General features: G+C 40.9%; 1 protein-coding gene across 7 annotated transcripts in view; it reads left to right on the top strand.

Annotated features, from left to right (window-relative positions):
* Positions 1 to 16945, top strand: part of vps8 (VPS8 subunit of CORVET complex) — a 184731-nt gene that overhangs the window by 77863 nt on the left and 89923 nt on the right. For all 7 annotated transcript variants that reach the window (XR_007897689.1, XM_051702468.1, XM_051702467.1 and 4 more), the window contains one exon: positions 11704 to 11854. Coding sequence is in view for 6 of the 7 variants with exons in the window: in XM_051702468.1 (XP_051558428.1) it covers positions 11704 to 11854 (151 nt within the window). In the remaining variant the exon portion in view is untranslated. The remainder of the gene's footprint in view (positions 1 to 11703; positions 11855 to 16945) is intronic.

Here is a 16945-nt window from a genome sequence, read left to right as displayed (position 1 = left end):
CTAGTACTTTTGTTTTAAATTATTTTTGAATATAGTTTTAAAACTATATAAATAGTTTTAAAAATTACGTTTTCAATTTTATGATTCAATTTTGAGCTTGTTGGTTTGGTTCATGGAACTCCTTTGGAGAATGAATGGGAAAAATACATTCCCATTCCAAGAAGTTTGAAAAAGTGGGCAGGCAATGTTTGCTTGTTTATCAATCTATAATGTTTTGTCTGTATTCAATCAGGAATTTTTACAACTTTACAAGTTTTAGTACTAGAGATGGGCATGAGTACTCGAGTACTCAGGTACTCGGACGTGGCAGCAATGATCGATCTTGAAAACGATGATCGATGGTGATCAAGCATGATGTGATTTCTCAATTAATTTGAAATTCAGTGACAATTACCTGACAACTAAACACAAATGTGTCAAAGAAGGAGATTCTTTTTAATTTTGAGATTGATTACGTTGTGATTTTGAGGGGTACATTGATTGTCAGAGACATCTCATTGGAACCAAACTGATTTACGACACTGCAATGCTGTCGTTACGACCGGTTAATTTCACTGCTGTCCGGTGAAGCCCAACTCACGGCGCAGCAGTTACCAGTGGAGAACATCCTGGTGTATGGCGACTTGAGAAAAGCCATCCTGCAACGGGTCAGCTGGACACCCGAGCAGCAGCGCCAGCACTTCTGCTCCATGACCATTGGCGAGCACAGCCGCCCATTAGCCTTCGCCCAACAGCCCCGGGATGCCTGCCAGAGGTGGTTCTTGCTGAACAACGCAATGTTGGAGCTGTCATCGACCTGGTGGTACTGGAGCAGTTTATCGCTCGACTTCTGAGAGGGATAGCAGAGTGGGTCCAGTGCCACCGCGAGCTCTGTGATCCTTCTCTCTCTCTCTCTCTCTCTCTCTCTCTCTTTTGTTCTCTTGCCTCCCCTCCTCCCCCTGCTTTCCGTCCTGTTCCTCCGCCCCGGAAACAGGGAGGAGCCCCTCCCATACCGGCTCCTCGGCTCTGGGTATTGCACTCCCAGGGCGGTGGACGCAGGCCGCCCCCGATCGAGCTGGGATGTACCGAATACCCGTGAGTATCAAGGGGGGTACATACCAGGCCTTGGTGGATTCGGGTTGCAGCCAAACCTACATCCATCAATGCCTGGATCAAGATGAGGCTTTGAGTGCTAGTCACAAGGTGAAGGTAAGGTGTGTGCATGGATTATTATTATGATTATCCTGTAGTGACCGTGACTATTCAATTTCTGGGATAAAATCATAGTGTCGAAGCTGTGGTTAGTTCGCGCCTCACCCATCCGCTAATTTTGGGCACGAATTGGCCAGTGTTTTCCACGTTATTAAGGGAAATTTGTGCGGATTGGTCCTGTAACGGAGCTTTTCAGTTTGGGATTTGTGAGGCACTGGCTGGGGAGGCGAGGCCGTTTACATCAGTTCTGCATCAGGATGACGTAAGGGAGGGGGAAGTCTCGGCTTCCCCAGCCCTTAGAGGTTTTTCTGTAAGGTATTTCCCTCTGAAGCAGATGCAAGACGAGACTCTTAAGCACGTCTTGGACCAAGTGTGAGTGATTGATGGTCACCGTCTTCAGCCAGACATTGCACTCGCCTATCCGTACTTTTCTATTATAAATGACCGGTTGTGTCGAGTGACACAGGATGCTCAGACAAAGGAAGGTACATTGACTGGCCCAGCCCAGTGGTGCTGGTTCCGAAGAGAGATGGCTCGTTCCGGTTCTGTGTGGATTATGGAAAGGTCAGTGCGGTGTCTATATTAGATGCGTATCCAATGCCTCGTATTGACGAATTGCTCGATTGGTTGGGCGCGTCTCGCTTTTATTCGACACTGGATTTAATACACCAATGTCCCGTGCGAAAACGGCCTTCTGCACACCATTTGGCTTATACCAATTCGTGACCCTTCTCTTCGGTTTGTTTGGGGCCCCGGGTACATTTCAGCGCCTTATGGACCGAGTCCTCAGACTGCACTCTGCATATGCCGCTGCCTATCTGGATGATAGTCATCAGCAGGTGTGCCCCCAAATAGATAAGGTTGCAGCATGGCTGAGACCCAAGACCCAAAAGTAGATGAGACAGTTCCTGGGGCTGGCTGGCTATTGTAGGAGGTTTGTGCCTAATTATTCGGACATCACCAGTCCGCTGACCGATCTCACTAAAAAGGGAGCCCCAGACCCAGTCCAGTGGTTGGAGCCATGCCAACAGTACGGTGCTGTACATCAGCCGGAAGCTTTCGGTGAGAGAGGAGAGGTACAACACCGTTGAGAATGAGTGTCTGGCCATCAAGTGGGTGGTCCTCACCCTTCGGTACTACCTCCTGGAATGGGCTTTCACCGTCTGTTTGGACCACGCACCGCTCCAGTGGCTCCATTGCATGAAGGATTCCAACGCGCGGATCACCCGTTGGTATCTGGCTCTTCAGCCTTTTAAGTTCGAGGTGGTCCACAGACCGGGGCGCAGATGGCTGTTGTGGAGTTTGGGGGGAGGGGGGGAGTACTGGGCAGGCCAGATGGCTCCGTTAACACATGTTTTTAAAGCAAATTCAAAAACTGACATGTTCTAAGGAGGGCCTGAGTTGGGCAATGGGGGTATGTGGTGGTGGGGGCGTGGTTGAGCGCCAGCTTGTGAATGGAGAGCGAGATCAGGAGATGAGAATGGTAAGGATCATCACCTGGCAATGATTGTCTCTAACAGCTGTTTGTCATTGCAGTGAGAGTGGAGACGGGCTTTAAGAGTGAGCCGGATGCCAGTGAGGGGAGAGAGAGTTACGAGACTTTTGATTTGTGTCCGCTGAAAAGCGTCAATTTTGAGTTTAAAAAATAAACACACCGTTTGAGTTGGATTCGCCATCTCCAGCTTCCTCTTTTCCCCTAACTGTGAACGTTGTTACAATGGTGCATTATATTTTGATTATGCAATTTTTTGTACATTTTGTAACAGATAATTTTATAACAGCCTATAATAATGAATAGACGATACACTGGAACAACAAGATGCAATGCAGCAGCCAAAGACATTTGTCAGACATGTTATTATATATACAGTTGTGTACATGCCATTGCCCCTCGAGTACTCGACGAATACTTAGTCCGAGTACTCAAGTAGACAAAATGACCAAAATGCCCATCCCTACTTAGTACTTGATGTTTACCTCACTCAAGCACTTAAGTAATTACAACATCAAAACAAACAGTATGTGCTTTCCTTTTGCTTTGGTAACAAAACACTAGAAAGTGCCAGAAACTGAATGTTTATATCTCGTACCGGTCAAATTTGGACACACCTACTCATTCTTCATTATTATTATTTTCTACATTTTAAAATAATTGCCATCAAAACTATGGGAGTATGGGAAGTGTGTTTTAAAAAAAATCAAAACAGTAAACAAAAGGAACTCCATTTGCCTAAACTACAGCAGAGCACCCTCTGGGCCTGCTCTTAAACAACTTCATGAGGAGCATTTTTTAGTCATTTAGTCTTTACAGACTAAATAGGGATGGTTTATTGAAGGAGTTCTTGTGTTTGCTGGCTACTTGTTGGCTGCATTTCCTTTATTAAAATTGTAGTTTTATGAAGTCATACTATGTAGGCATACTTTAAATTTGTCCCCAAACTAATTTCAAGCATTTAAGTTAAAGCCTTCAAGTCAAAAGGGTTTTAAGCTAATAAGAAGCATAAATTAAATGTGTGTCCAAATGTTTGACTGGTAGTGAATGTATATTCTGCTTATTTAATTTTGGTGTTTTGTCCTAATTAAACCATGTAATTGCAGAATCCATTCTCTTTATGTTCTTTGTGTGTTTGACAGCTTGAAACACATCTAAAACCATCCGTCAATACATTCATACTTCACACCAAGCCAGACCAGAGTAGCACTCAGCAGCATTAATCTATGTTAATTACTACACATAATTGAATATGACAGAGAAATAAAGAAATTATGGTTTTATTCAGAGCATGGAAATTTTGCTCAGTTTTTTCATGAGTAGCAAAAATGAAGGTAAAATACTAAAACTTGTGCACATCATACTATAAATTTATATGAATTGTGTTCATTAGAGGCTGTATGCTTCAGGCCATGAAGAAGGAACATGAAATATCAGCATGTCAAGCTCTCTTCTAGAGCTCCATTCAACCTGTGTCAGCTCAACAGTGATGACGTGCAAATGGAAGGCAGCTCCACACATAGAATCTGTTCTCTCACATGCCTCTTGCTGCAGATGCTGATGGAGGCTGATTGGACTTTGATTTAAGAGCTCAGCCTTGATTGAGTTCTGAGAAAACCACTCTACATGATAACTTGATTGGGAGTATGTTTGGAAGAGAAATAGAGAGAGAGTAAGAGGGAGAAGCACTAATGACACATGATTTAGGTTTGGAGCTCTATGAAGGGGGGCCTTTTTTCAACAGGAGAGATAGACAAGTAGACAGATATGTTTGATTCTTTGACATAGAGATCTGAAAGCCTTTCTTATTTATTTGACAAAAATCACCCAAAAATGTGTATGCTTTCTTATTCTCCTGTTCTCTCACAGACATGTTTGTACATGATGATTACAGAGAACAAGAGCAGATGTCACACCCCTGCTCCCTGCTTGTGGTTGTCCATCGTAGTCCGATGACGACCGTTTTCTTCTTTATTTGTGAGTCTTTAAAAGGCTGAACAGTTAAATCCTTGATGCACAGATTCTGTTACATGCGGGGCATATGATTGTTTGGCTGGGGTAGGGGGAAGATTTTACTTTGTGCCTCTTTTCCCGCCTCTGTTGGAGCCATAGGTTGTGATTTTCTTCCATTTGTTTATGCCTTTGTGCAGCTGGTGTGCATACGGAGGATCTCTGTATGTGGGACTCTGTCTTGCCAGGAGTCTGAGAGAATTTTCTGGAGGCATTGAATGTTAAAGGCTTCTAGAGCTTTTTGCACATTCGATTTGCCACAACAACTGACAAACAGCAAGGTCTTCTGCTTTAGATGGGTTGATGTCGCACCATTTCAGTGTGGTCTTGAGCTGATCTTTGAACTTTTCTTTTGTCCTCCTGCCAAACGCTGACCAAAGCGTAGTTGATCATAGAGAATTCTTCTTGGGAGACGAGCATCAGGCAAACGTATAACATGTCCAAGCCATCTAAGCTGGTGCCGATATAATATGCAGGGCTCCAGACTGTGACTAAAATGGTCGCAAACGTGACCAAAAATAATTGATTGCGACAATAATTTTAAATCTGGTCGCTATTGGCGACAGTCGGGTTGTGTGCGTTCATATGCAGTTTCTTCAGATATCATCTTGTTAGTTACTGAATACATTTTTTATTTATTTTTTATTAACAATTTTTATTGATTCCATACAACAACTTAAATAGACATAACAGAAATGTGGAATCAAATTATATAAAATTATAACACTTTCCCCCAAACAATAGGGGCAATTGAACATTCCTGTTCAATACAAAACCAGGGAGGGGCTCTCTCAGGTGGAAGCGACCAATGAGCCAAATGTCTGAGACCGAATGCATAATAATAAAACAAAATCTTGTGTAGGCCTAGCCCACCTTTGTCAATCGGCCTATATAACTTACTGAAATGTAATCTGGGACATTTACCATTCCAAATGAATGACTTCGCTATGCTATCAAATTGCTTGAAACTAGAGAAGGGGACATCTATAGGGAGAGACTGTAGCAGGTAGTTGAATTTTGGAATACAATTCATTTTAATAATATTAACCTTGCCAGTCGTAGATAAATGTAATGAAGCCCATCTACCCACATCGCTCGAAAACCTTTTTAATAAAGGGTCAAAATTAACTCTAACTAAATCACACAAATTTGCTGGGAATAAAATACCCAAATATTTAATGCCCTGTTTGGGCCACTGGAAGGTGCCCGGCTGAAAAGCCGTTACCGGGCAGTATGCTGTCAGAGCCAAAGCTTCGGATTTAGACCATTTCACTCTGTATCCTGGGAACTTAGATAAGGAATTAATAATTCTATGGAGGCAAGGCATAGATCTAGTAGGGCCGGAGACAAATAATAAAATACTCTGAAATTTATCCATTCGTTTGAACAAGGTGTCTCTAAAGTAACTTAATTCACCCAACAAAAGTATTCCTGAACCCGTACATTTCCAAAATCTTAAAAAGATAATCCCATTCTACCATATCAAATGCCTTTTCGGCGTCAAGCGAGATGGCAGCGACCGGAGTCTGATTGTTCGCCACTGACCACATGACATTAATGAAATGCCTAATGTTATCAGAAGAGTTACGGCCCCGAATAAACCCCACCTGATCTATATGTATAAGAGATAATTTTTGACAATATTTTAACATCTAGCTGTATCAGGGAAATTGGACGGTAACTCTTATACTCGCTTGGATCTTTGTCCTTTTTAAGAATCAGACTGATCCGGGCTTGTGTCATGGTTGGCGTAAGCTTTCAATTCTTTAATGATTCCGTAACTTCTAGCAAAAGTGGAGCCAGTTCTGTAGCATAAGATCTAAAAAATTCAGCAGTAAAACCATCTGGCTCCGGAGCCTTGCCTGTAGGCAAGGCCTCAATTACCTCGCTAAGCAAAAGGGATACGTTAAAGCGGCAACTATATGATTTCCTTTTCTCCATATGTGGCAACACCTCTAAACTCACCAGGGCGTTATCTGAGACTAAAATGTTTCCAATTGAGCAATCAACAACCAATGAAATGAGGGACTAAGATATAAAAAAACAATCTATTCAAGAATAAATCTTATGGACTGATGAAAAAAATTGATATTGATATATTAATTGAACTCTCAGAAGGGTTCAAAAGTCTCCAAATATCTGTAAGACCAAGATTTTTACACATCCTGTGAAGCGTCAGTGTTGACAGGAATATCGTATGCAATATCTTGAATCGATCATGTTTCTCTCTTGTCAAATTCGCAAAGTCTGGGAACAAGAAAATGTTGTGGTTCTTCCAAGAAAGCCTTCCTTTACTCCTCGTCTTGCGTAACACCAGATCTTTATCGGATGATCTCAGAAATTTGGCCAGAATTGATCGGGTCCTGTCTCCCTCTGCGGGTCGCCGAGCAGGAACCCTGTGTGCTCGCTCGATTTACAGCTTATGGACTGCTATGTCGAGCAGATTCGGAATTTCAGCATATCCTGTCCCTCTACTCCCTCAGGAATTCCAACGATATGGACATTATTCCGCAGGCTGCGGTTTTCCATGTCCTCCAACTTCTCCCAGACACGCTCCAAATCCACCTTGGTCACAGCGGATTAGCAGATAATTCCCTCTCCGAAGACTCCAGGTAATCGATCTGTTTCTTGACATCCCCTGCACTTGTAACCACAACAGTGAACTTCGCCTCCATGGCAGTGATCGATCGACGTATCACAGCAAGATCCTCCAAGTCAGCAACGACTTTCGTCAGCACTGCTGACATGTTCAGCATCTCTCGCTGCATTTCCTCACCTCCCCAATGAAATCAATTTCTTCTTCTTCTTCTTTCCGTTAATGGTCATCCCTTCCTTGGAGTATTACCGCCACCTACCATATATTTGCTCTACACTGTATCTTCTGCCTAGAACCAGTAACCTAGATGCTCTGCCTAGCTCCCATATCTGTGTTAAAGGATCAGATTTCAGATGCCGCTGCATGTTCAGTTACTCCATCGTCCACCCAACACCCTCACAGTCCAGACCTAGGTTTTGCATCATTCTATATTCTATCTTCTAATCCTGTATTCCATTAAAAAAAAGTAAATAGTGCTTGGTACACCTGTCCATCCACTTTGTCTGTGCCCAAAAAAATCCTCAGCGCTCACTGACTTCTTCTCAATACATTCCATTAAACATTTACGAGATGTACTATATTTACTACACTCCAACAATACATGCTCCATACTTTCTAAGACCCCACAGCTATCACACATCCCATCCCCGTGTTTACCCAGGATTGCCAATGTTGAATTTATTCTGGTATGTCCCAGCCTTAACCTGGTTAATATTACTTCTTCTCTTCTGTTCTTCCCTACATGCCTTTCGCTTACCACTGTCTTCATACTTTTATAAAGCCATCTACCTGTATTGCCACTGTCCCAACTTTCTTGCCACTCATTGTTTAATTTCTTCCGAATTATAGCTTTACTACACAGTAACAGTAAAGTAAGACTAAGGCAATAAAAAACCTGTATATTCAGTATATATAAAATCAAGCTTTTGACAGTTAAGGGACTTGTACACAACTATTACACAAGGTGCAAACATTCACTGATTCTGTGCTGGTGCAGCTGGTGTGACGGAGTATCTCTGTATGTGGGACTCTGTCTTGCCAGGAGACTGAGAGTATCTTCTGGAGGCATTGAATGTTAAAGTCTTCTAGAGCTTTAATGTGGCGACTGTATGTGGTCCATGTTTCACACCCAATGTGTGGAAATGCAGAATGCCTGGTATATAAGCACCTTGGTATGAAGGTTGTTGTGGTGGTTGTCAAAGACTCTTTTTCTGAGCCTCCCGAATGATGATGAGGCTTGTTTGAGGCGGTTTTGAATTTCCAGGTATCAAAATTATGCTGCCCACATATTTGAATTGCGGCACTGAGGATAATTGTTGGCCTTGTACTGAGAAAGTGGTTGGGGAGGATGGTGGTGTAGTGTGCTACTGACAGATAACCTCAGTCTTCTGAACATTGACTGTCAGGCCCATTCTTTTATAGTCTGTGACAGCAGATGAGATGGTGGCATGGAGAGCCTCTGGAGTGTGAGCCACATAAGCACAGTCATCTGCATACTGAAGCTCTAGTATGTTCTCAGATCTGAGCTTGGTGGTAGCCTGCAGTCTTCTGATATTGAAGATATTGCCATCAAGGTGGAAGTTAATGGTGACTCCTGCCTCCCTTTCTATCTACCTATGCAGCAGTGTATTTACACAGGTAAGGCAGATATTAAACAGGACAGGGGCCAGCACACAACCCTGCCTTACTCCAGCCTTTACATAGAAGGGCTCTGACCTCTGCCCCCCAACTACAACATGGGCCATCATTCCAGTATGGAACTAACGGAAGAGTGTGACGAATTTGGGTGGACAGACAAATTTCTGGAGAACATCTGACATTAGTTGCCTATTGATGTTGTCAAATGCTTTTGACAGGTCTACAAATGCAATGAACAGACCCTGGTGTTGTTCCCTGCATTTTTCCTGAAGCTGCCTGGTTACAAAAATCATGTCAACAGTGCCACGGTCTTTACAAAATCCACACTGTGACTCTGGCATGATGCACTCTGACACTGACTGAACTAGCTTTTAAAGCATAAACTTGGCTAATACTTTTCCAGTGATGGACAAAAGTGCTATTCCTCTACTGTTGGAGCGGATGGATTTATCTCCCTTATTCTTTTAGATAGTCACTATATTAGCATCCTTCCAATATTGGGGAATACTCCCCCAGTTCCAGACCTCTGTGATATAGTGGTGTAATGATCTTGTGCAGAGGTATCCACCCTCTTTTAGGATCTCTGCTGGAATACTGTCAGGACCTGGTGATTTATTGTTTTTTAAGATTTGAATGGCAACTCAGATTTCATTGAAAGTTGGTGGTTCGTTGAGCTGATGGATAATGGGTCTTCCCTGGAGTCTCTAGATAACTTCTGGGTCCACTTGACTTGATTGATTTAGCAAATGTTTGAAGTGCTCCCTCCAGCGCTTCACTACAGAAGACTGATCTTTAATGAGGGATGTGCCATCTGCTGACCTGACAGGTGTCACTGAACAAGTTCTAGGTCCATAAAGGATCTTTATTGCATCATAGAAATTTTGCATATCGTGTATGTCTGCAAATGTCTGAAATTCAAGCACTTTTACTATCTAGATTTTTCAGATTTTTTTCTATCACATGGTTATCTACCATTTAAAGTCGCACCTAACTGGCTTAAAACTCTTTAAAAGCTGCAGTTGCACCTGTATTTAGCACTGTCCACTTGTGATTGAATCTTCAGAAACGCATCATAATACCAGGTGTAAACAGGATGATGTGCGTTTCCTTGCTTCTACACTAAAATTATTTTGTGATGAAGTAAATATAGCAAAAAAGATTAAGTACTTTAAGCATGAACTTGAAATTATTAAGTAAATTTTACATTCAGAAATGATGCTCTTTCTTATAAATATTATTTATGATTGCTTGTTATTTTTTACAATGTATCATTATGTATTAATCCTAATTAATAAGTCATATTTATTTGCTAATTTGAGGAAATGTCACTGTTAAATAAAATAAGTACATTTTACATAACTTTTCAAAGCTGGTGTTCCCAGCATGCACTGGGTTTGAATAATTAATGAGCTTGCATGGGTTCACTGTTTGCAAGTTTCTTTACATGGTTTTATTGTTAATTTTGTTGTTACATTTGGTAACTTCTTGTTTTGTGTAATGTAATGTTGTCTCATAGACTGCATAGCATGCATTAAGTTTCCCTGTGGGAGGCTTCCATATGTCATGCGGTATATGATTTAACACATGTTTTTAAAGCAAATTCAAAAACTGACATGTTCTAAGGAGGGCCTGGGTATCTCAGCGAGTATTGACACTGACTACCACCCCTGGAGTCGCGAGTTCGAATCCAGGATGTGCTGAGTGACTCCAGCCAGGTCTCATAAGCAACCAAATTGGCCTGGTTGCTAGGGAGGGTAGAGTCACATGGGGTAACCTCCTCGTGGTCACGATTAGTAGTTCTCACTCTCAATGGGTCGCGTGGTAAGTTGTGCATGGATCGCGGAGGGTAGCATGAGCCTCCACATGCTGGGAGTCTCTGCGGTGTCATGCACAACGAGCCACGTGATAAGATGCACAGATTGACTGTCTCAGAAACGGAGGAATCTGAGACTTGTCCTCCGCCACCCAGATTGAGGTGAGTAACCATGCCACCACGAGGACCTACTATGTAGTGGGAATTGGGCATTCCAAATTGGGGAGAAAAGGGGGTAAAAATAAGATGTTTATTAAAATGTTGTTTATTTAAGTACCTTGTATAACATTTGTAAATAAAAGTTACTGAATTTACTAACATTTTTAAGTTAAATTTACTCACTTTAATCAATATTATGTAATAAAGTTAAGTAGATTTTACTTAGTTTTATATCATAAAGATTTACTTAGAAAACTCAAAAACTGCAGAAGTTTTGAAGTGTTCAAAACATTCAGTAAAACTTACTTGTCATTTTTTTTTTTTTTTTTTTCAGTGTAGTCTTTATCAAAGTCTGTTTGTTCCTGGCTTTCTTCTGTCTGTTGGATTTGCTATAGGTTTTGAAAGTCCTCGCCAATCAGCAGTGAGTCGGCAAGGACACTATTAGCTCCTAAATGTTGGGCTTTTATTTGTCAGGGGTGATTTCAGTCCTAAAGGAACCAATCCGTTTTATTTCCTCTGATTTGATGATGTTTTGACACAGCAGAACTGGGCTGTGAAAGACTGTTGAAGGTCTTGTAGAGAGCGGGTGCCTTGAGCAGGCTGCTCTTGTATGCTGTGTGTACTAAGTCTGGAGAGTGATGCTCTCAGCTTTTTGCAAAATAGCATTAAGATTTTCCTTTTTTAAAGACTTGTTTAAGATAAGACTTTTTCCCCTGATGTTTTTAGTTGTGATGATTCAGTATTTCATGTTCCTTTTCTATTAAGTTATTAATTTCATTGGTGGTTTTCCCTTTCTGTCTGCAGCTCCAGAGAAGGCCTGAATCCAAAGGCTGTGCTTAAACTGGGCCCAGATCTTCATGAGCTCTTAGTGGACCTAATGTGTCAGTTAAGTCCTCAGCAGGTCACAGCCTTCCTTAAGACCTCTCAAGACTACCGACTGGAGGAGGCCATCCAGGTATAAATCGATGAACCACACACATATGCAGTGGGTCTGTTCCAAAACCTATTGAGCTGCTTTCAGTGTCAGCTGTCGTCTATCGAACCTCATAAGTGACTGATTTTGAATGCTCTAGATAGGAGGCAGCTCCACACAAATCACACTCCTCACCAAAACACACGGGAGACTTTACTCAAAATGTATTTTAAAACAGGTGACACAAGAAGAATGATGCAATACTCTAATGAACAAATATACTTATTTCATGGAGCTGAGGAATACTTGATTCTGATTGGTTAATCGTGCCATCCAGTGGTCTGAATAATAATTTCTGAATAATGACTGCATAGCCCGGTATTTTAAGTCCTCTTATTCTTCTCGTATCACTCTGCTGTCTCTAATAGTAAACTAATAAAATACTTTAAACTCAGATTAATGTTTCATTTCCATTAATTTATTTATTTGGCTTGCACTCTTATAATAAGAGGGATAACGAGCAGTCAAATGGTCATTTTTGGAAAATAAACACCGACATAACTCTTTATGCAAACCGGAGGTGAAATTCAGCTTTTTCTGGAGACTCTGCTGTCCCTTTCTTCTCGCATAATTACATAATTTCAACTCAAATCAGTATATAATTTCCATTTATTTATTTATTTGGAAGGTAAAATAAACCCCTTCAGGGTGATACAAGACCCTTCCGCTCCATTTATTTTGCGATAACGTCCGGCTGACTGTAGATGATCCGTTTTAAGGCATCATAGGAATGCTTCCAACATGGCAGCCATTCCAAAAGGTAGATAACTTAATGCAGCCTCTGAAGATACCTCTTTTTTGGCCAAAATCTAAGGCAGCATTGTATACTTCCTCGGGTACACAATCCCAGAATGCATTGGAAGAGCTCAGTGAAAATATAAATCCAAGATGGTGGACAAAGCAAGAAAATATTGGATTATAAATATACTTCTCAATCAGAATGAGCTTTATTGCCAAGTATGCTTACACATACAATGAATTTGTCTTGGTGACAGGAGCATCCAGTGTACAACAATACAAAAACAGCAGAAAGACATAGATAATAATAAAAAATAAAAAATAATTATACACATACGTACAGACACACACATGCATACATACATACACACATACACATACGTAGTGCAAATCTAATACAAATCTGTTATCTGTTATGTACAGTGCAAAATACAAATCTGTTATGTACAGCGCAAATGTTTTTTTGTTTTTTTTTAAGAGGAATGAAATTGCAGAAGAGGTTGGATGTGTTGGATAAATATAAAAAAGACTAAACTGTGTATTGCACATAGTTATTGCTCAATGGGGCTGTTTAACTGTTCATGAGATGGATAGCCTGAGGGGAAAAAACTGTTCCTGTGCCTGACGGTTCTGGTGCTCAGAGCTCTGAAGCGTCGGCCAGATTCAGTGTTTCCTGAATCACCCTGAATTCCCCTAGGATTTTTTCAGCAGCAGTGCTATTGTGCATGCATCCATGAATCCACAACGCCGGGCCTGTATTAACATGCTTTGGAGGAGGAATAGCTTAAAACTGGGGTGTCATACTCAATTTCAGCCTGGGCCACATCAGCGTTATCTTTGCCCTCATAGGGCCCGTGGAAAAAAAAATTTTTTTCTAATTTTTGTTGACCTGTTTCATGTGACGTCACTGCATGACCACGCCGCCATGTGGCCATGCATTTTGTGACCAAAAATTCCATATTTCTTCATTGTGCTGCGCTGTGGGATGCGGCAAAAGCCGGCTAATTATTTTTTGGTGATGCTGATGTTTACTTACCATAGCCAAAATTAAAAAAAAAAAAATCAATACATTTTTATCCTTGATTTGACACAGCTTCATTTCGCCAAGTCCAGTCAAGCAGCAATGAAGGGGGATTGCACGGATTAAAACATTTGTGGGTCTTTGCTCATTTATTTAAACATTTCAGTTATCTGTACACATGTCTACTATATTCATAAGATAATCGATTTGGATACAATTAAACTGGAAATACACATAGGACAATGTTATTCATAATACCCAGTATGTCATAATTGTAACACATGGTAATAAATAAAAAAGCACTATAATGGGGGCCTGGGTAGCTCAGTGAGTAAAGATGCTGACTACCACCCCTGGAGTTCGCGAGTTAGAATCCCAGGGTGTGCTGAGTGACTCCAGCCAGGTCTCCTAAGCAACCAAATTGGCCCAGTTGCTAGGGAGGGTAGAGTCACATGGAGTAACCTCCTCGTGGTCGCTATAATGTGGTTCGCTCTCGGTGGGGCACGTGGTGAGTTGTTGGTGGATGCCGCTGTGGATGGCGTGAAGCCTTCACACGCGCTATGTCTCTGCGGTAACGTGATAAGATGCATGGATTGATGGTCTCAGACGTGGAGGCATTCATCCTCCACCACCCAGATTGAGGCGAGTCACTACGCCACCACGAGGACTTAGAGTGCACTGGGAATTGGGCATTCCAAATTGGGGAGAAAAAGGGAGAGAAAAAAAAGCACTATAATGTGAATATATATTGTAGTATATATTTAATGTGTATATACTATTAAACAACAAATCATAAGATCATGAAGCACAGACTTTATTTACACCACCAGACCACAATGTTAACATATCTGTCTTAAGGCTGCCGTACACTGGACGAGAAGCGCCATGCTGCGTCGCGGCTAGGACACGGCACAGGTATCAAACACAGGGCATGTTGATGCAGTTCAGGTGGCAGACAGTACACACAAAAGTTGCCAATTTTTTTCCCTTCTTCAAGAATGAACAAGGCTAGAGTAGATAATATATGTCCATTGATAATGATTTGGGCCGAATATAATGGAAAATATGTGAGAAGCACTCCTTGGCGCAGCAGAAATTTGAGCAGCTTCTGGAGTCGTAGGTGGGCGCCACCGAGCAGTGGCGGCGGTGTGCGTAAATTCATATAATTTGTTTTATTTTTTATTTTAGAATGTACTATGTCGTCCGCCAGACACGTCTGGTGTGCGACCCCCCCCCCCCCCCCCTTATTCACTCATATGCCTCAGTTGCTTTCTGTGTATGCTTTGAGTTAAAAGCTGCTGGGATCATTTCAGACGTTTTTTAATATTGTGACCAAATCAGTACAAATAACAACACAAACATGTGTAACATCTGAGAGATGTTTATGGTGATGTACAAGGAGGTGTGTGTACTCGCCAGTCACATATCAGACTCGCCGGTGTATGGAGATGAATCGTGGATAAAATATATTTAAATGTCAGTGAAAGTCATGTTTGGCAATATTTGTGCTGACTTCAAACCTGTATACACCTTTTCTGGGACTTTGCATGGATTTTTTTTATTATTATTATTTTTTTATCGTTTTATGGGTGTTTTTCCATTCTCCGCCATTGTTTCCTCCCAGTGATGGTCACAAATATGGCGGCTGCTGGGAAAACGTGACGGCACTGAAACAGGTCAATAGGGCTAAATTGAACAATTCTGATAGCGTGACTAAGTTGGGTCTCCTTTACAGATTCCTTTCATCATGCTCCTACTGATTAAAACTATCTCTTGGAATTTCTGAAGGCAAACAAAACCACTTACATTTTCCTACAATCAGAGAGCACTACAAGAGAACAGATTTTACACAGATGGAAAACTGATAAAAGTCTTGTTGCTGTTTTTGTATTGTTGTGTACTGGAAGCTCCTGTCACCAAGACAAATTCCTTGTATGTGTAAGCATACTTGGCAATAAAGCTCATTCTGATTCTGATAGCTTGGTCCATAATAATGATGAAAATTTACCACAGTACATCCATAGTATCCACAGTTTTAACAATAATATTTGTAATGAGACCATGGTAACCATAGGTAAAACCCTGCAATTCTCCTCACTAACATGGTTATAAACTATTGTTTCTGTGTAAATAACTTGTAATGAAAAACAGCAGTCTAAAATTATTTAGAAACCTTTTCTGCCACAAATTACATAGTTAATATGGTAAGTGTTACTACAGTAAATCCATGGGAAATTTTTGTAAGCGTTGTGATGTGAGGATTAAAAAGCCTTCTAATCTATGTTTTCTCCTGTTTTATTTGTCAGTGCTGTTTAGAATGTGGGGGTTGTTTAAATAGTTTGATCACCGAGTACTTTTGCCACAGACAATTCGGTATCACATTCAAACAGGTTTCGCAATTCCTGCTGCTAGGGATGTGCCCGAAGCTGAATACCTTATTCGAAAAGGCACGAATAATGATTAAATATTAATAATGATTTATCCAAGTAATAAAAAAAATATTCAGAAGACTGATAATCTAATGAGCACAGGTACTAAGCGATATTTTAAATAAACATACCCAAAATGACAAAGCAATGATGAGTCTGTGAAGCCAATATTACTACAGTGTAAACCTTATGAATGAAAATGTGCACAGTGTGATTTCAAGTTCATTGGATGGCCGCGGTCTGACTCTGTTTTTGTCTCTAGTTAATTCTGCGCCTTTCAGAAATGTAATCTTGTCAAGAGTAATGTTAACTAAGATACTATATCATACACATTTTCCACTTCTTAAAATATCTGTTAGCACATTAACACCAACTGTTGCACACAATACACACGCATAAACCAACCTGAGCGTGATGTTGAATTCCTGACCAGAGAAGTGATGATTTTATATCGGAACTCGTCTGTCCGTCTCTTAAAGCTGACCACATGTATATCCACATCACCAGTTAAGGTAATTGCATGGTTTTTTCCAAAACAGTTTAAATGCTCCATAGAGGTTTAAATACTTTAAAAAATCTATTCAGAATATTACTGCACACGGAGGACTGTTGAGAAAATAAAACATGCGCATTTGTCCCTCTTTTCTCTTCTAGAAATGTATAGAGGCTCACTCTTGCTATTTATTCCACTGCATTTCACTAATTCTACACATGTAATTTAACTAAATAATTATGTCCTCCACATTATGTTAAATATGTGCACACAAAATAAGTCTCAAGTGTAGCCTATCATAAAACTTTCTGATATGCATTTACGGTGCTTTCACCTGTTTGTTGGCTTAATTTTTTTTTTCTCTCATTTCTTTTAATGTTTGTATTTATATT

Source organism: Myxocyprinus asiaticus, chromosome 7 (assembly GCF_019703515.2).
Source record: "Myxocyprinus asiaticus isolate MX2 ecotype Aquarium Trade chromosome 7, UBuf_Myxa_2, whole genome shotgun sequence".
Lineage (NCBI taxonomy): Eukaryota > Metazoa > Chordata > Actinopteri > Cypriniformes > Catostomidae > Myxocyprinus > Myxocyprinus asiaticus.
Note: the sequence above shows the minus strand (reverse complement) of the source record. Positions and strands in the feature narration are given on the sequence as shown.